The sequence below is a fragment of the Rhinoraja longicauda genome, chromosome 18 (assembly GCF_053455715.1).
Source record: "Rhinoraja longicauda isolate Sanriku21f chromosome 18, sRhiLon1.1, whole genome shotgun sequence".
NCBI lineage: Eukaryota > Metazoa > Chordata > Chondrichthyes > Rajiformes > Arhynchobatidae > Rhinoraja > Rhinoraja longicauda.
In genome coordinates, this window is record NC_135970.1 from 27208772 (window position 1) to 27228717 (window position 19946).

Genomic DNA, 19946 nt, shown 5'->3' on the forward strand with positions numbered 1-19946 from the left:
GCGGGCAAGGGGGGACAGAGAAGGGGAGAGGGTGCCATCTTCTTTTACCTTCTCTCTGGCGCCACACTCCTCCGGGTCGGGGTGGGGGGGGGGGGAAAAGCGCAATTAAAGGTGTGCGGGTCCCATTGTGATGTCACACACCGAGGACCTTTAAGACATCAGTTTGAAAGGTAATTTTAAAACTTTAAAATCTCTCTAACTTTAAAAATATAAGACCAATTTATATTAAACCTTTCATTAACCGTCGCCAGGACAATGGCGATTAAGGTGGTGATAAAATTGTGGTGCTATAGTTTACCATTTTGGCTGTAGTCCCACAACCAAATCTCAGAGAGAGAGAGATATATATATACACGCACACGCACACGCACACGCACACGCACACGCACACGCACACGCACACGCACACACATGATCTGAGTTTTAGTAGTGGCCCCGTTGGGCCCAAACCTCTCCTGCAGTGGTGCACCCCCCTGCCCCCCCCTTCACTCCTCGCTCCCTAGGTGATAGATTTAAACTTTAAAATGTGAATAACGTAAAAAATATAACACCGATTTTAATGAAACTTCTTCCATTAGCACCAAAGGGACGACGGTGAGTAAGGTGGGCCTAAAATGCCGCGTTATCGTGTACCGTTTTTGCTGTAGTTAAGGAACAAACGAGAGTTTTGGTATATAGATATATACACACACATACAGACACACGCGTGCACGCACGTTGATGAAGGCCAATGTGCCAAAAGCCATTTTGGCCACCCAATCTACCTGCAACTCCACCTACAAGTAACAATACACCTGCACTCGTAGATCCTTCTGCTCTATAACACTCCACATTGCATTTTGGGAATTTTAACACGGGAAGGACCTACACAGTGAATGGTAGGGCTCTGGGGAGTGTTGTAGAGCAGAGGGATTTGGCACCTTGGCCTTAATGCGGCCTCTTCAGCTGCGAGATCAGGTGAGCCTTTACCTCCCCCCTCGACCCCATCCAAGGACCCTAACAGTTTTTCCAGGTGTGGCAGAGGTTCACCTACACCTCTTCCAACTTCATCTATTGTATCCACTGTTCTAGATGTCAACTTCTCTACTTCAGCGAGACCAAGCACACGCTCGGCGATTGTTTCGTTCAACACCTCCACTCAGTCCGTCTTAACCAACCTGATCTCCCGGTGGCTCAGCACTTCAACTCCTCCTCCCATTCCCAATCTGACCTTTCTGTCCTGAGCCTCCTCCATTGTCAGAGTGAGGCCCAGCGCAAATTGGAGGGACAGCGCCTCGTATGTTGCTTGGTTAGTTTACACCCCAGCGGTATGAACATTCTAACTTCAGATAGTCCCTGCTTTCCCTCTCTAACCCCTCCCCCTTCCCAGTTCTCCTACTAGTCTTCCTGTCTCTGACTGCATCCTACCTTTGTCCCGCCCCCTCCCTTGACATTAATCTGAAGAAGGGTCTCGACCCGAAACATCACCCATTCCTTCTCGCCAGAGATGCTACCTGACCCGCTGAGTTATTCCAGCATTTTTTGTCTAACTTCAGGCATAAACTCGTGCCTGTTTCTTCAGGCACTTGCACTCTACCACCAAGGCATGCTGGATCTCCCTATTGCTAGTCATTTTACCTTGCCTTCTCATTCCCCGACTGGCCTCCTCCTGTGCTTCCTCCACTGCCAGAGTGAAGCCATAGGCTAACTGGCAGAACAGCATCTCTTTTGGGTATCCTGCAACCCAGTGGCATAAACACTTGAATTGTCCAATTTCAGATTTGAACACCCTCTTCTCATCTATCAAGACTCATGCAGGGCCACGCGCAGGCAGAGACACAGGTGCACGCACACACATTTACCTAAACTAAACAGAACTTTCTTTTCACCGCTACCCACGACCTCTTCATTTTGTTGTACATTTCAACCCCCACCTTCCTTCCTTCTGTCCTCCGTTGAATTCCACCATCTGCACCCTTTTTGCCTTCTGCATTTGTCACCTCCAGCTTTAAGGGCCTGTCCGCCTTAGGTGATCTTTTTGGCGACTGCCGGCGACTGTCAAAGTCGTAGCAGATCGCCAAACTTTTCTTTTACCCGAAGACAATGACCACGACAATGCCAAGTCAGGTCGCGATTACAGCGTCTTCTGAAACATCTTGAAAATTCCCACGCTGTCAATGCTTCTCCGGCATCCTGGTTTTTGCTGAAATCACTCGCAAGTCGGTAAGTTCTTGAGAGTTTTGAACTATAACTATAACTATGGGTTACTTAAAAACCAAGCTTCACTGTAGCAAGGAATAAATTGGATTTACTTCCAGTTTACTAATAGCTGTATTAAAAAAAAAAGTGGTTCAATGGATTTTTGTGAAAAGTGTGTGGGCATTCTTTGAAAATGTAAGGGAGATGTATATCTGGTTTCTGAATTGCATATCTGGGTTTGGAGCTCACTTTAAATGTAATGGCTGAGGCCAAAAACATCGCGATAATTCCCACGCTTACCTGACCGTCAAACTGTCGCCTCCAATCTACCTGTCAAATGTCCTGACGGTAAATAAATTGGTTAAACACAAGCATTTTATGGTATTTTGAAATGACTTTACTTATTTTAATATTATGTGTTTCTAAATGTATCTTAAGAGAACCTATCAAACCTGGGGTCAGCATGCGACAGCGACCGCAATAAGCTACGATGCCTGGCGACAAGCCAGCTGTCGCCGAGAGATTTCAAACCGTTAGATTTCTCGGCGACGCGCCCAGATCCACTACGAACTTTGGAAGACTCCTCACGATCATGCCCGCGACACCCCGGCGAACTTTGGCGACAGCCTAGTCGCCAGCAGTCGCCTTAAAATCGCCTAAGTGGGACAGGCCCTTTAGTTACCATCTTCACTCTTCTCTGCACTGCTTAACTCATCTGCCAATCGTTAACCTCGATCTGACTGTCACTTGCCAGCTCCTGCCCCACCCCTTCTCACAACTTCCTACGTTATCTCCTCTCTACTCCATCAGTCTGAAGATGGGTCCTGCTCTGAAATGTTGTCTGGCCATTTCCTTCTACAGATGCAGTCTGTCCTATTGAGTTGAGTTCCTCCAGCAGTTTTTTAATTCTTGTCCACTCTCTCTCCCTCTCCTCCCCCCCCCCCCCCCACAACTTAAAGTAGGCACATGCATTTATTTGGAGTGTGGGCACTATTAATTTGGTTTCTTAATTTTTTTTGATATTATGACCCAATTACATGGTGACCCAATTCCAGTTGGGCAGTCCTGCAACTGGAATTATACTTTAACATTCAGTGAAAATGCTCCATCCCAGGCGTCATCTTTGGCTTTTAAACAAAAGGTACTGTTGAAAATTGGAACTAAATGGCATGTAGACATTGTAATTGGTTAGGTTTGGCAATCTGATGGAGGTATTAATAGTTTTTGCTGGGTAAATTGTCACTACATTGTAATTGTGTTAGATAGATGATGATCTCAAGTGACTTGCTGTTAACTCGTTTTTTTTTAGAGTATTGGAAGCAGATTGAAAATAATGTTTCCAAAACATTGAGAGATCACATTCTAGTGTCTTTTGCAGATATGAAACATTTAGCATTCTTTCATTCTGGATAAAATCATTCAAAATGTTATCTGATTTTAGACCTTTAGTGTGAACTTTGCGATTTTACATTTTACCAACTTGTGTTTTCCTTCAGAAATACATTACTCAGAAACCTGTTCTTTGCTTTTATTCAGCTTGCATTTTTGTTCAATTTTAACTCTTCCTTCTGCAAGTGACCATATGATTCTGTTTTCTGACTCTTACTCTTGGTTTATTTGTACTTTGCGATGATGGGTGATTAGATAGTGAAGAAAATAAGGCAGAGAGAATTGCTTTGCTCCATGGTGAAACTCGTGTATCCTGTCCTGTCCCTCTGAAGGAAAGCAGTGCTGTAGAATCAGACAGAAGTTGGAAGTGGTTGATTAGAGCTATAGAGTGATACAGCATGGAAACAGGCCCTTTGGCCTAACTTGCCCTCGCCAACAACCATACCCCATCTACATTAGTCCCACCTGCCTGCGTTTGCCCCATATCTCTGTAAACCTATCTTATCCATGATTCTTCAACTCAATCATGGCTTGTGCATTTTTTTTGCATGTTTTATTGATTTGAAACTTGTCCTATCTTTGTACAAGGGTGCAATGTTTGGAAAAAAGGAAAGGGTACCTTCCAAAATAAAGACTGCTTAAATTTTCTGAATGGTTATAAATGCTTGGGGGTGGGGGGAGAGTGGGTATTTCTCAGGTCATCCAATAAAGGTTGAGGATCGTTGGCTTTGATTTCGTGAAACAAGTTTGCTCCAACAAAAGCAAATTTGCATCATCAGTCTGTTGCCCGATATCATAAAGTTAAGATTAAGACCAAGCATGTTCCTTTCATAAATTATATGGGTCAGTTTTATGGTAGATTTTCCTAAATACATTCAGTTTATTCGAGATAGTTACAGTTTCTCTTTCATCTTCTTTCCCCTCCCATAAACAAGGGAGAATAAGAACAGTTATATTTTTACTTGTCACGCCAAAGGTAGGAGCCATCTATGTTATGTTATATGGAATACAAAGCCATTTAAAAAATCCTAACAATCCTGGATTCACAAAATACTTTAAAACATCAGATTATCTGTGCTTATCTGGGAATCTGGCCCTTTCAAAACATGCAAGATACTTGAGACAGCATTTCTTTCTTTCTCGTACTCTAATTGTGAAAAATGTGGCACTGGACTCCTGTGATAGCTAATTTTTAATAGTCAACTTTTTGAATTGTTCTGTTTTTACTCCAATTGCAATCAGAATTTTAACAGTGTGGCTTAAGACACATTGCAGAAAGTTCCTCACATGCAGACAGGTAATCTTTATAAACCATTTATTAAAAGCAGCTATCAAACAAATATATATTTAATTCTTAAGTTTTCTCATTATATATGCAACTACATGATCTTGATTTATGGTGTGCACTTCCTGTTTGCCAGATTATTAAAGTTTTGGAAGGTCCAAATTAATGTTAGAGTCATAGAGTCCTACAGCACAGAAAGAGGCCCTTCGGCCCATCGTGTCCGCGCCGCCCGTTACCAAACACAGTCTAATTTTAATCCCATTTTCCCGCATTTGGACCGTAGCCCTGAATGTTGTAGCATTTCAAGTGCCCATCCAAATGCCTCTTAAACGTTGTGAGTGTTCCCGCCTCCACCACCACCCCAGGCAGTGAGTTCCAGACTCCAACCACCCTCTGGGTGAAAAAGTTATTTCTCACATCCCCCCGAAACCTCCCTCCCCTTACCCTGTATCTATGTCCCCTCGTTGTTGAACCTTCCACCAGTGGAAGAAGTTCCCCGCCATCTACCTTATCTATGCCCCTCATGATCTTGTACACCTCGATCGAGTCCCCTCTCAGCCTTCTCTGCTCCAGGGAAAACAACCCCAGTCTGCTCAGTCTCTCCTCATAGCCGAGGCCCTTCATCCCTGGCAGCATCCTGGTGAATCTCCTCTGCACCCTCTCCAAAGCTATCACATCCTTTCTATAATGTGGTGACCAGCACTGTACACAATACTCCAGCTGCGGCCTCACCAGTGTTCTGTACAATTCCATCATTACCCCCCTACTTTTATATTCGATGCCCCGGCTAATGAAGGCCAGTAACCCATATGCCTTTTTGACCACCCTGTCCACCTGTCCTGCTGCCTTCAAGGACTTGTGTACCTGTACTCCAAGGTCCCTCTGTACCCCTGTCTTCCCTAGGGTCCTTCCATTCATGGTGTACTCCCTCTCCAAGTTATTTCTGCCAAAGTGCATCACCTCGCACTTTTCAGGATTAAATTCCATCTGCCACTGCTCCACCCATCTGACCATCTCATCTATATCTTCCTGCAGCTTGCAGATCCCTTCCTCGCTATTCACCACCCCCCCTAACTTTGTGTCATCTGCAAACTTGCAGATCATGCCCTGTACGTTGACATCCAGATCATTAATGTAGATTACAAACAGTAAGGGACCCAACACCGATCTCTGCGGCACCCCACTGGACACCGGCCTCCAGTCACAGAAGCAACCTTCTACCATCACCCTCTGCCTTCTGTCACTAAGCCAGTTTTTTTATCCATTTTGCCAAGGTGCCCTGGATCCCATGGGCTCTTACCTTCTTGACTAGTCTCCTGTGTGGGACCTTGTCAAAAGCCTTACTGAAATCCATGTATACCACATCCACTGCACTACCCCCATCTACCTCCTTGGTCACCCCTTCAAAAAATTCAATCAAGTTAGTCAGACACGATCTTCCATTAACAAAGCCATGTTGACTATCCTTAATTAACCCTCGATCCTCCAAGTGAAGACTGATTCTGTCCCTCAGAATCTTTTCTAGCAGCTTCCCCACCACCGATGTCAGACTCACCAGTCTGTAGTTCCCAGGTTTATCCCTACTGCCCTTTTTAAATAATGGCACCACATTAGCTATCCTCCAGTCCTCCGGTACATCCCCTGTTGCAAGAGAGGCTCTGTTATTGGCCTACTTCTACATTGATCTGATTAAAGACGCATTAATTGCCAGAGAACAGGTAACTTCCGTTTCAGCAGCCAATGTTTAAAATGTCCACAATTTGTCTTTTATGTTATTTTCCCATAATTACATGAAGGTAGAGGGAGGAGTGAATATGTTATTAATGAGCAAAATCGTGAATAATTAGTAAAATAATAAACTTGCAGAATGTTCTTTTTGTTCAGCTCTGGTAGGAAACGGTGTTAAGGAACTAGCTCATGTTAAGGAATTAGCCTTGAGGCTACAGTTTTTTTTAGTTGCACCTCTACCTTCAGATGCCAATGGAGCTGTTCAGATGCCAATGGAACTAAAAAAGGCTTTTGTTTTAGCTTTTAGAGGAGGGTTTCTCAACCTTTTTACCCTTGCGGAATCCTTGAAATAATTTTCATGTCTCAGGGAACCCCTACATAAAAATCCGTCACGTGCACCTCCTGTCCACTGACCACTAAAGGCCGCTTCATACGGGCGCCGTATGGACGTCACTAAATATATTCCCTGTGATTATTATACTTTTAAATGATATAACAGGTTGAAGACTTTATTATAATACCCAAGAATTTTCCAAGAATATGCCATACGTGTATAATAAAATTACGAATATGAAATTAAACACAAATGACTCAAAAATGCATTTACATATGATTGGCAAGGATGTGCATTTCTGCTCTACATTGGTTCTAGTCCTGGGGAAAACAAACCCACATATGACCACTAATTGCAGTAATTTAGAGTATAATGTCATCTTGCTTATTGAAGTACATATTGAAGTACTTGTTGAAGTAAATTTGCACATAAATTAATAATCAGCCCATAAAGGTGGCAATTGGCTTTTCTGCTGTGTTTTATACTTTAACCACGTCTTAATTAATTAATATAGTTATTTAATCTTGCACTTAAATTTAATATTTACTCATTAAGTCCACCATTGATTTTCTGGCACCCTTGGTTCCAAAAAATCAGAAAATGGTTTATCCATTTTACCTGACCAAAGGAGGTGATGGCCTCTGAGAGGAGACAACGGTACTGGAACAGTCCACTTAGGATGCTGGGGGCTGGGGGGGTGTGGCTGGCTCCCGCTGGGCTGGAGTTCCAGAGCCCCGGCCGCAGGTTGCAAATTCAACCCACCGTTCGGTCATGGAAGTCCCGATGAGGTCGAGATTGGCAGCCTTGCCCAGCCTAGGTGTCACATTTTCGGGGAGACTTCCAGGGCGCGCGGGGGGATTTATCTAGCGGAAGCCTAGTGTTCCGGGGAATCCCAGTTGAGAAACGCTGTTTTAGAGCTACAGGGCAGAAACAGGCGTTTCGGTCTATTGAGTCCGTGCCGACCAGCGATCCTCGAACGCTAACACTATCATACACACTAGAGACAATTTACAATTAAAACAAGCCAATTAACCTACAAACCTGTACCTTTTTGGAATGTTGCGTGAGGAACAATGAAGTTTCTAATCCAGGAATTACTGTATTTGTAGTTGATTAGCTCCTTGACCCTCTGTTCCTTCTTATCAAGCCAGTCCCTTATTTATAAGGATATATATTGATCAATGCCAAGGAAATAATGAAGAATCTATGTGCAGATAAAGATAGGTTGCCTTGACCAGGGAACATTCGTGAATCATTGCTCCAAAGATTTTTTTTCTGTACAATAATAGCTTCAGTTGACGTCAACAAGAGCCTAAGAGTGAATGACAACTTTCAATAGCAGCAATACATTTTACCTTAAAACTCTCATCTAAAAGAAGAAATATTATCCATGAGCAAATGTTTTGATTTTTTAAAATCAATTATTGCTTAATTTTAATTATGTTTTAAAATGTTGAAGCAAATACTAATGTGAATATGAAGGTAGCCCTGCTGATGTTTTGTGAACTTGATGAAGAGGAACTCCAATTAAAATTCATATCTGTTTTCCCCCATGTCTGGGAAATGGAAAGATGGCGGCAATATTCATGGAGGGATAGAATTGGAAAGTAGAGAAAATATGCAGATATTTGAACTTAATCTTAGCAAGATTATACTTTGAGTACTTTGTATCAGTTTAGTTGCGGTATCATAAAAATGCAATGTCTGAGCTAGATGTGTGGGATTTGCTGCCTCACAGCACCAGAGAACTGGGATCGATCCTGCCTTTGGGTGTTATCTGTGTGGAGTTTGCACGTTTACCCTGTGATCGGGTGGGTTTCCTCTGGGTAGTTCGGATTCCTCCCACATCCCAAAGACGTGCAGGTTTGCAGATTAATTGGCCCCTGTAAATTGCTGTTAGTGTGTTGGGAATAGATGAGAAAATGGGTTTAGAACTTGTGTGCACAGGAACGGGTGATCGATAGTCGGCATCGACTCTGGGGGCTGAAGGGCCTGTTGCCATGCAGTATCTCTAAAGAATTAATAAAAAAGTAGAGAATACAGCAGGATTTAAAATGATAGCAGAAATGAGGTTGTGTTTATATAGAATTAATGGGTTTTAACTTTTCTCGCTTAAAGCAAGGGCTAAATATGTTAAAATAAGGTACTGTAAAGGCTTTGATTAAGTGGGCACGAGTGGGTATAAATTAACTTGAATGGAGCTAAACATTGGAGTATAATGTGAATGATCCATTGTACTGTGTACTTGGCAATCGTGAGGAAGGACAAATTCTTATCCTGGTCCAGGGCCAATTATGGAGATGGACAAAACAAAGATCATCAACATGAGAAAGTCACCTAAAAATCAAATTAAATTCAGCAGAAACCTGTATTACAAGGTGTGGTTGAGATAATAGTAAAGATGTATTTAAGGAAAGGCTGGATAAGCAAGTGATACAGAAAGAATACTTGGACAGGATGGGAGGAAACTTGAATAAAATGTGAATATTAGCATAGACCTAGTTTGGTCCATTGCTTTTTCTTTCTTATGTGCTGCACATTTTCTATACCTTTTATGTAATGTTACATTCCTAATTTGGGATAGCACTTCATCTGCTTTATCTGGAGTTAGAGAGTATTACCAGAGTGTGCTCAGGACAACATTCAGTCTTTCTGAGATGATTTCTGTTCTTTATATAAATTGAATTTGACCATGTCAGAAAATGCACAAAAAGCACGTGATATGGTAACCATACCTCCACAGTGTTGTAATCAATGAGATCCAAAACGTAGACTATCCACAATAACTGAAAGTGGAGAGAGAGAGAGGAACCTAGTTCTGCTTTTCATAGGAATGTATGTACATACATTCGATATTTGATATTCAAATTTGAAAATGTTTCACAAAGGTTACTATGCAAGATTTGTGGCATTGGGGTAATATATTGGGATGGTAGAGGAGACACAAGAAACTGCAGATACTGGAATCTTGAATAATATACAACGTGCTGGAGGAGCTTAGCAGGTTGGCAGCATATGTGGAAGGAGTGGGCAGAGAACATTTTGGGTTGGCATACTACTTCAGTATGGATAGATTGCCTAATTAACAAAACTCAGGTTAAGTGGGTAATTTTTAGATTGGCAAACCAAGTGATGGGGTGCCACAATAATTGTGCGGAATCTAATTTATTTACACTGATAACCTGGTAGGTCACATAACGGGGAATACGCCCCGATCTTTATCAACGGGGACAGTGTGGAGAGAGTGTCCAGCTTCAAGTTTCTGGGCACTCACATTTCGGAGGACCTAACATGGTCCAATAACACTGCTGCGCTGGTCAAGAAGGCACAGCAACGACTGTTCTACCTAAGAACACTGAAGAAGTCTGGTCTACCCCAACAGCTGCTGACGACATTCTACCGCTGCACCATAGAGAGCATCCTAACACATGGCATCCCTGTGTGGTACCTCAGCTGCACGGAGGCAGAAAGGAAAGCTCTTCAGCGGGTAGTCCATAGAGCTCAGAGGACCATCGGAACACAGCTACCAGCCTTGGAGGGCATCTACAACACACGATGCCTCAGAAAAGCCACCAGCATTCACAAAGACTCTTCACACCCCTGCAACAGTCTGTTCGAACGCCTTCCATCGGGCAGACGATACAAGGCCTTCTACGCCCGCACCTCCAGACTCAGGAACAGCTTCATCCCCAGGGCCATAGCTGCTGAGCCGGATGGTCACAACGCACAGTAATCCGGCACAGATCTACTTGCACTTTATTCTGTCTTAAAACTGTTACAATTTGATTCGTTGGGTTGTTGTTTAAATTAATACTGACTAGCTAATTAAATTATTGCATCGTATGGGAGGCGCATTCCCAATCTCGATGTACCCCTGTACAATGACAATAAAGATATATTGTATTGAATTGATAAACTCCCAGCAGTAGCTACAGAAGTGAATACAATTATGATTTCTGAAAGAGATTTAGACAGATAGATGAATGGGAAAGTTTAGATGGCTCTAGGTCAAATGTCCCGAGTTTGGGATCGAAGAAGGGAGAGTTTAGAGATACTGCGTGGAAATAGGTCCTTTGGCCTAACGAGTCCATGCCGATCAGCGATCACCCAATATACTAGATCTATCCTACAACTAAGGATAATTTACAGAAGCCAATTAACCTTTAAACCTGCACGTCTTCGAAATGTGGAAGGAAACGGCAGCACCTGGAGAAAATCCACGTAGTCACAGGGAGAACATACAGATTCCGTACAGACAGCACCCGTAGTCAAGTTTGAACCTGGATTTCTGGCTGTAAAAGGCAGCAACTCTACCTGTGCACCACTGTGCCACCCTAAGGGGAGGGTTGTAGTTCCCTAAAATTAGAGATTTCAGTACCACATGAAGTGTTCCTCCAGTTTGCGTGTGGCCTAGCTCTGGCAATGCAGAAGGCTTAGGACAAAGGTCAGTATGGGAATGGGAATTCCCATTTCCAATTCAAACTGTACAACTCCTCCCCATCTGTTGTGGGGTAGACTTAGACTGACCCCCCCCCCCCCCCCCTCCCCAATCTTTGCACATCCCCAATCCTTTCCACTCGTCACTTTAATGTCATGTTTCATGTATTTTGTGTTTATATGACTATTGGCAGATCAATTTCCCTCCTGGGATAAATAAAGTTCTATCGTATCGTATGTATCGTATCGGAAGGGGAGTTAAAATGATTAGCAACTGGCAGATCTAGTAGGCCTGGGCAGACAGAGTGGAAGTGTTCAGCGAAACGGTAACAGAGTTTACGCTTGGTCAACTGGAGGTCAGTTCATGAACAAGCATAAACTCTGATCGTTGCGCCGAACACTTGCGCTCGGTCCGCCAAGGAATACTGGATCTACAAAACCCCTTCCTCTGTGTCCACCTGGACTCCCACCTATTTCTCCCCTCTCCCTCTCCCTCCCCTTACACCTACATTCCTTCCACTAGGTTCATACCTCTTCAATCCCTTTGTCTCACATCTTCTGTCTTTTCATCTCTGGCTTTTGTCCAACCGTCAACCCCCCCCACCTGTATCAATCTATTTATTCACAAAATGCTGGAGTAACTCAGCAGGTCAGGCAGCATCTCGGGAGAGAAGGAATGGGTGATGTTTCGGGTCGAGACCCTTCTTAATCTATTACCTGCCGGGCTCTGTCCTGGCCATCTTCTTTTCCAACTTTCCACACTCTCACTCACAGGAGAAGGTTTCTGACCCGAAATGTCACCTATCCATGCTCTCCAGAGATGCTGCCTGATCCACTGAGTTACTCTAGCACTTTGTGTCTTATCTTATAATGTGTTGTTCCTGGAACTTAATGTAAGTTTTATTCGAAAGTGGATACCTCTTTAAATTCTTTCAATTGACTGACAGTAAGTTTTGTTTGTGCACAGTTCATTATCACATTTATTTTTGTATTAAGTAGTAGTCCAGCTATATATCTGTAGTTATATGTTAATATTGTATGTGCTTAGGATCTGTTGATGGCTCTGGGAAAATAATTCAACGTTTTCCACAAAAAGACTGGGATGATGCACCTTTTCCACAAGGAATAGAGTTGGTGAGTACATAATCTTTTTATTTTTCATTATTGGAAATCAGGGCATTTTGGATATATTTTAGGCTAAGTAATAAATAGTTCCTGCACTTGTAGTTCCTGGCCTTCTCAAACACGTCTTATACCTATACTGGACTGGAAATAATATTTTGATGAAAGATGTTTGTATTGAGGCTAAATTTAAGATGAAAACATGAGAAATTATCCTCATTTTTATTTATTATGTTAACAACTGTTCCTGGTTTAATTGCAACCAACTGTAATAAAACATAGTATCTGTGCTGCAGGCAGTTTTGTATGTTAATGTAAATTAATGGGGACAGAACTGGAGATATGGCCGTTAACTCTGCTAAAATTCCAGTAATGTGAAGCACTAGAAACAAGTTTTGTAATAAAAAATGTGTTTATCTACAAAATAATCTTAATGCCTATCCTCTCATCATTTGAAATAGACTACTCTCTATTAGTTTGGTTTGAAATCCTTTCCATTTTACAAACGTGATTAATACCTTTCATTATGTTCAACTATTAGGAAATCACACAGTAGTTTATGGGCTATATGGTACACAGTTTTTTGTTACATTTTCAGTTTGGATTTGGCCACTAATTTAACAATTAAATGGTATAATTTCTATGAATAATGGCCTATTCTTCCTTGATAAAACTTTACAGCATTGTGACAACAAGGGTACATTTCATTTAATAAAGCAACATGTCAGATAGATGTGCGATGTTAATGGGAACTGTAGAAAAATCGAAAGATTTTCCTGGTAGAGAACTTGTTAAAGCTAACTCAGATGGAAATGAAATCTAAATACTTTTTGGACTAGCAGTAAGTCATAAATTATTACTTGTCTGCAATGCTGTAATGCTTAAACCTCATTCTAGGTTCTCCTACCTTTTTGCGTACAATTAATTAAACGATTTATTGATACCCTCCAATGTTTCCTGGGCTTTTGTTTCATATTGTATTATGTCCACAGGAGGTTGTATTTTTTCTGTGTATGCAATTTCTTTATTCAGCAGCAATGTTATTGAACTTAGTTGTTTACAACAACTGTGTCCTTGGGGCATATTTTGATGAAACATTTTGATTTCTATCATGCATCTATACCTTGACAGGCTAGCTCAGTGTTTTATTGAGTCCAGGATAACTTAATTAGAAAGTTGAGAGCTTAAAAGTTTAATTATACAAAAATTCTGACCTGGGCTGCACTGTGACTGGGATAGAAAAACTTTAACTCTGAAGCCCAACTTGCAGACCATGCTACACAGTGTAATCAGCGACAAACCTTTGGGTCAATTATCTAGCAAGGCCTGGACGTCGAACCGGTGATCGCATTAAATACAAGGTACCTTTTGTTTGCATCAAAAGTTCCATTTGCGAGTGAACAATATCCTCCAGCGTTGATGCCCTAATGCACTCGTATCTCACAGATGAGCAAGCAGTGCTGATCGCATGTGTGATACCAAACTCCTAAAATGGTGAGGATAGGCCATAAAACATCCACAATAATTTTTAATAATGCGTTCTTAGTCCCCTTCCTGTACTCCTTATACACTCATGACTGTTCTGTGAAATTCTGCTCTAGCTCCATTTACATGTTTGCAGATTACGTCATTGTTGTGGGCCGATCTTAATTAATAGCGAGATGGAGTACCGGAAGGAAATAGAGACCTTAGTAGCATGATACCCAGGCAACAACCACTCCTTTAATGTCAGCAAGACGAAGGAGCTAGTTATTTACTTCAGGAAGTGTGGTAGAGTACGTGACCTGATCAGCATCGATGGTCCGAAGTGGAGATGGTTCAGAGTTCCTCGGCGTAAATCTCACCAACAATTTGTCCTGGACCAATCACTTTGAAGCTCTGGCCAAAAAGTGCACCAACATCTCTACTTCCTCAGAAGATCAAAGACATTTGGCATGCCTCCAATGACGTACTAACTTATACAGGTGTACCATTGGAAGCATTCTATCAGGATGCATCACAGCTTGCTTTGACAATATCTGTGTCTAAGAACGCAAAAAATTGCAGAGAGTTGTGGATGTAGCTTAATCCATCAGATGAACTAGCCTCAGCTGACACTAGGGTGCAATTCTGATTTTCCAACCTACCTCAGCTCTTTCTCTGTAATTGTAATGCTATTGTGCTGTAGAACCATATTTTGGACTTTGCTATTTTTCTCTTTGCTCTTGTGCCAGAGCTACTACACTCCAAACTCTCCCAGCTGACTGTGCCTGAACCCCTCTGTTAGTGGATCATCAACTTCCTGACGGACAGGAAGCAGCATGTGAGGCTGGGAAAGCACATCACGGACCCGCAGACCCTCAGCATAGGAGCACCGCAAGGCAGCGTACTCCCCCCTCCTCTCCTTTACTCTCGCTACACCAACGACTGCACCTCCACAGACTCCTATATCAAGCTTCTCAAGTTTGCGGATGACACAACTCTGATTGGACTGATCCAGGATGGAGAAGGCAGGAAGTGACACAGCTAGTTTCCTGGTGCCATCGCAACAGCCTGGAGCTCAATACTCTTAAGACCGTGGAATTGATTGTAGACTTTAGGAGTGCTCCCCCTCCCCTCCTCCCACTCACCATGAACAACACCACAGTCACATCTGTGGAGTCATTTAAGTTCCTTGGAACCATCATCACCAAGGACCTTAAATGGGAGGCTACCTTCGACTCCACAGTCAAAAAGGGCCAACAGAGGATGTACCTCCTGTGGCACATGAGGAAACGCAATCTGCCACAGGCAATGATGGTCCAATTCTATACTGCCATTGTTGAGTCCGTCCTTACCTTCTCCATCATGGTCTGGTTTGGCTCAGCCACCAAGCACGACATCCGGAGGCTGCAACGAATTGTTTGATCGGTTGAGAAGGTTGTTGGCTGCAACCTTCCCCCCCATTGACAAACTGTATATTGCAAGAGCCAGGGAGCGAGTGGGCAAGATCATCTCTGACCCCTGTCACCCTAGCCACAAACCCTTTGAAGCACTTCCCTCTGGAAGGCGACTCCGGACTGTCAAAGCAGCCACAGCCAGACATAAAAACAGCTTTTTTTCCCCTTGAGTAATAGCTCTACTCAATAACCAAAAGTCTGTAGTCTCTTTTTGCTCTGCTTTATTTCACTCACATGTTTAAACCGTAATGTTGTATTCTTAATGTTTTAGTGTTTTATGCTTTATTTGTGGCACCACCTCCGTGTTTGGCCACTCCCTGATCGAACCCTCAGCACGGAAATTACGAGGGGCTGGTTTTGGTGATAAGGTGACAAGGTCACGAGGAGTGTGTGAGGAGTGAGAGTGCTTTTGGTGTGTGCTGTTCGTTTGCTGTGCAAATAAAACCTTCCTAACCGGAGACTACAAGGTGTCTAATCTAATTCTGAGCAGGACTGTACCGAGTCGGCGCTACATTGGTGACCCCGACGTTCCAAATTGATCATTTTGGAGCGGAATATACATCCCAGCACTCAACCTGCCGTTCTGGCCGACCAGGCCCAACTGAATGCGGTCGCCTTGAAACTGCCTACCTTCTGGACCTCTCAGCCGCAGGTATGGTTCCAGCAGGCCGAGGCACATTTGTCGTCTGCGGGATCACGGTCGACGAGACCCGCTATTACTATGTCATCGGCGTGCTCGACCAGGAAACGACCGGTACGGTAGTGCCTTACCTGCGCAATCCCCCGGCGGCCGGCAAATATGAAGGCCTCAAGGTGCTGCTGCTCCGCACCTTTGGGCTCAGCCACATGGAGCGAGCGGCGCGGATCCTGAACATGGACGGGCTCGGTGATTGAAAACCGCCGGCCCTCATGAGCGAGATGCTATCGCTTATGGACGGCCACCAGCCCTGCCTGCTTTTTGAGTACGCATTCCTTCAGCAGTTGCCGGACGACCCACTGGCGCTATCGCACGAGCTGTGGCTGGCCAGTTGGCAGGAGACGGCCGGGCTGGTTCGAGGGTCCACAGCACCTTGGAAGGTGCAGCAGGGCGGCGCCTCAGTCGATCGGTTGTCGGCAACGCCATGGAGAGCCCAGTGGCTGCGCCCTGCTTCCACCGGAAGTCCAGCCGGTCCCGAGAGACGACGGTAGAGGGTGCTGGTGTTTATTCCATCACCGCTGGGGTTCCGTGGCCCGCCGGTGCCGCCCACCCTGCTCGTACCCGGGAAACTCCTGGGGCCGGCTGCCAGTAGTCGCAGCGGCAGCCAGCCTGATACACCGCTTCTATGCTTGGGACCGGCATTCGGGACGCCGGTTCCACGTCGACACTGGGGCGGAGGTAAGCGTTTTGCCACCATCGGGGGTTGACACTCGCTCAGGTAAGTGGGAGCCCTCTCTCACCGCTGTGAATGGCAGCTCCATCTGGACGTATGGGGTTCGCACGGTGCCGTTAATGGGGCCCTGTCATTTCACCTGGCCGTTTATAATCGCCGAGGTCTCCCAGCCGTTGTTGGGTGCCGAATTCCCTGTTAGTGGATTTGAGGGGACAGCGCCTCGTTGACGCTGCAACAATGGAGTCCATCTCCTTACGCCCCTCCGCATGCGACCCAGTGTTGTCCGTGGACAATATCTTCGCACAGATATTGTCGGAATTTCCCGACATACAGATCCCCCATTTTCAATCGGCCAGCACCAAGGACATGTGGTGCATCTCATCCTCACCACAGGACCGCAGCTCCACGCACATGCGCGTAGGCTTCCCCCTGACAACCTGCCAAGGAAGAGTTCTGCCAGATGGAGAGCATGGGGATTGTACGGTGCTCTGACAGCCCGTCGGCGTCCCAGCTACATATGGTTCCCAAAATGTCCAGTGGCTGGAGGCCTTGCGGTGACTATCGGCGATTTAATGACGCCACGACGGTGGACCGGTACCCGGTTCCGCATATCCAGGACTTTAACGCCCATCTGGCCGGGGTTAAAGTTTTTTCCAAAGTCGACCTGGTGCGGGGTTACCACCAGATCCCGGTACACCCGGGATCTGCCATCCCGGAAGACTGCCATCATCACGCCGTTCAAGCTGTTTGAATTCTTCCGCACGCCCTTCGGCCTTAAGAACGCCGCGCAGGCTTTCCAGCACCTGATGGACTTGGTGAACCGCGGTTTAGATTTCGTCTTCGTTTACCTGGACGACATCCTCATTGCCAGTCGCTCTTGCCAGGAGCATTGCGCGCACCTCCGGCTGCTCTGTCAGCGGCTCAGCGAGCACAGTCTGGCCATCAACCTCGACCTCGCTTCACCCAGCACGGTACGGTCCCGCTCCCGGACAAGGTGGAGGCCATTCGCCAGTTCCCGCGGCCCTCCATGGCGCGAGGATTCCAGGAATTCGTGGGAATGGTGGCCTTTTACCACTGGTTCGTGCCCGCGGCGGCTTGGATCATGCGACCATTGTTCCAGCTCCAGGCAGGCAAGCGGAAGGACGTCCAGTGGAATGACGAGGCCGTCGCCGCTTTCGAAGGTGCAAAGGAGGTGCTTGCACGCGCAACAATGCTAGTCCACCCGCGGGAGAAGGCCCCGAACGCCCTGACCGTCGATGCCTCGGATTCTGCATGGGCGGCGTGCTCGAGCAGTTGCTCGATGGGTGCTGGAGGCCTCTGGTCTTTTTCAGCCGGCAACTCAGCTCGGCGGAGAAGAATTGCAGCTCCTTCGACTGGGAACTCCTCGCCTTATACCTGGTGATGCGACACTTCGTTACTTCCTGAAGGGGCAACGCTTTACCGCTTACACCAGCCACAACCCCCTCATGTTCGCCTTCGCGAAGGCAAGAACAACCGGGTCGCCGATGCATTATCCCACCCCGCCTTTGGCACCGTCCTGGAAGTGGCCCCTGGTATCGACTATTCCGCTTTGGCTGCAGCCCAGCTGGAGGACGGCGAGATGCTCGCCTATCGCACTGCGATTTCCAGCCTGGTACTGGAGGACGTGCCGCGATCCTGTGTGACATGTCTACTGGGCAGCCGTGACCCATCGTCCCCACCACCGGGTGTTTGGCGTCATCCACGGGTTGGCTCATCCGTCCAACCGGGCGACGACCACCTTGTTAGCCGCCCGTTTCATTTGGAACGGCTTGCGCAAGCAAGTCGGTAACTGGGCTCGAGGCTGCATTCCGTGCCAGACGTCAAAGATTCCACGCCACGTCCGGGCGCCCATACAGGATTTCGCTGTGCCTCAACATTGGTTCGACCACATCCACGTGAAGAAGGGTCTCGACCCGAAACGTCACCCATACCTTCTCTCCCGAGATGCTGCCCGACCTGCTGAGTTACTCCAGCACTTTGTGAATAAATACCTTCGATTTGTACCAGCATCTGTAGTTATTTTCTTATATAAATATCTCTATTAGGACCTCGGCTGTCTCCTCTCGTGCCTCCCATAGCAAGACGCGTCTCAATAAGCCCTGGGGATTAATTCACAATGCTTGATAATATGTCTAATAGCACAATTCCTTTGAAATCCAATTGTACTCTAGAATTTCACTGTCCTAACTAAAATCAACAACATAGCAGAACTTCTATCTCACATGCAACTTTCTGGCTTTTCTGGGCCCTTGGAGGGCTTAAAAGGCAATAAGATATAATGTTGGTGGTCGTTAATTGAACCAGCGTGTTTTCAGAGAGGATGATTCCTTCAAGATGCTGACAGTGCAAAGCATTGCACTGGAGGGATAGAAATGGTGGAGCATGAGCTGCTAAATGATGATGAGGTAGAAGATCAATGTAATTCTGGGAAGGAGAGAGAACAAAAGAACAGTTGATTCCCCTGCCAACTATGATTATTCTCGTATTAAAATCATTAATATAGATTGAAATCAATGGAAGGACAAGGACCAATCTTTAAAGTATTCTATCAGATGCTCCGGTTTTCCTTCCACAAAGATGTGCGGGTTTGTAGTCAAGTCAAGTCAAGTCAATTTATTTGTATAGCACATTTAAAAACAACCCACGTTGACCAAAGTGCTGCACATCTGACTAGGAAAAAAAGAAACATACAGTGGCAGGCAGCCAAACACAACGGCGCGGCCATCTTTAACAAAATGTTAATTCAATCACCCACAGTCCAACAATAAAAGCACTAAACAGGCACCCAAATTACCCAACCCCAAAAACCCCCCAAAACACAGTCCAACAATAGAAGCATTAAATAGGCATTCAAATCACACACCCTAAAACCCCCAAAAACACAGTCCAACAATAAAAACATCAAACAGGCACTCAAACCACCCAACCCCAAAAAAAACACACAAAAAAGAAACATCCATCAAAGAAACATCCATCACAGTGAGTCTCCTCCAGTCCTCTCCTCACTGTGATGGAAGGCCACAATGTCTTTCCCTTCTCCCGCTGTCCTCGCCCGCAGCCAGGTTGTTGTGGTTGCAGGCCGCACCGGACGGTCCACAGCGGGCCGAGCCCAAGGCGCGTCGCGTCGCAGCCGCTCCCGCAGCCTCCGAAGACGGCCGGCTCCG

At 45.3% G+C, this 19946-nt stretch overlaps 1 protein-coding gene across 2 annotated transcripts in view; it reads left to right on the forward strand.

The window, feature by feature from the left end:
• sbf2 (SET binding factor 2) overlaps positions 1 to 19946 on the forward strand; it is a 291683-nt gene that overhangs the window by 22851 nt on the left and 248886 nt on the right. For both annotated transcript variants that reach the window (XM_078415378.1, XM_078415380.1), the window contains exon 2: positions 12400 to 12485. In XM_078415378.1, the coding sequence (XP_078271504.1) occupies positions 12400 to 12485 (86 nt within the window). The remainder of the gene's footprint in view (positions 1 to 12399; positions 12486 to 19946) is intronic.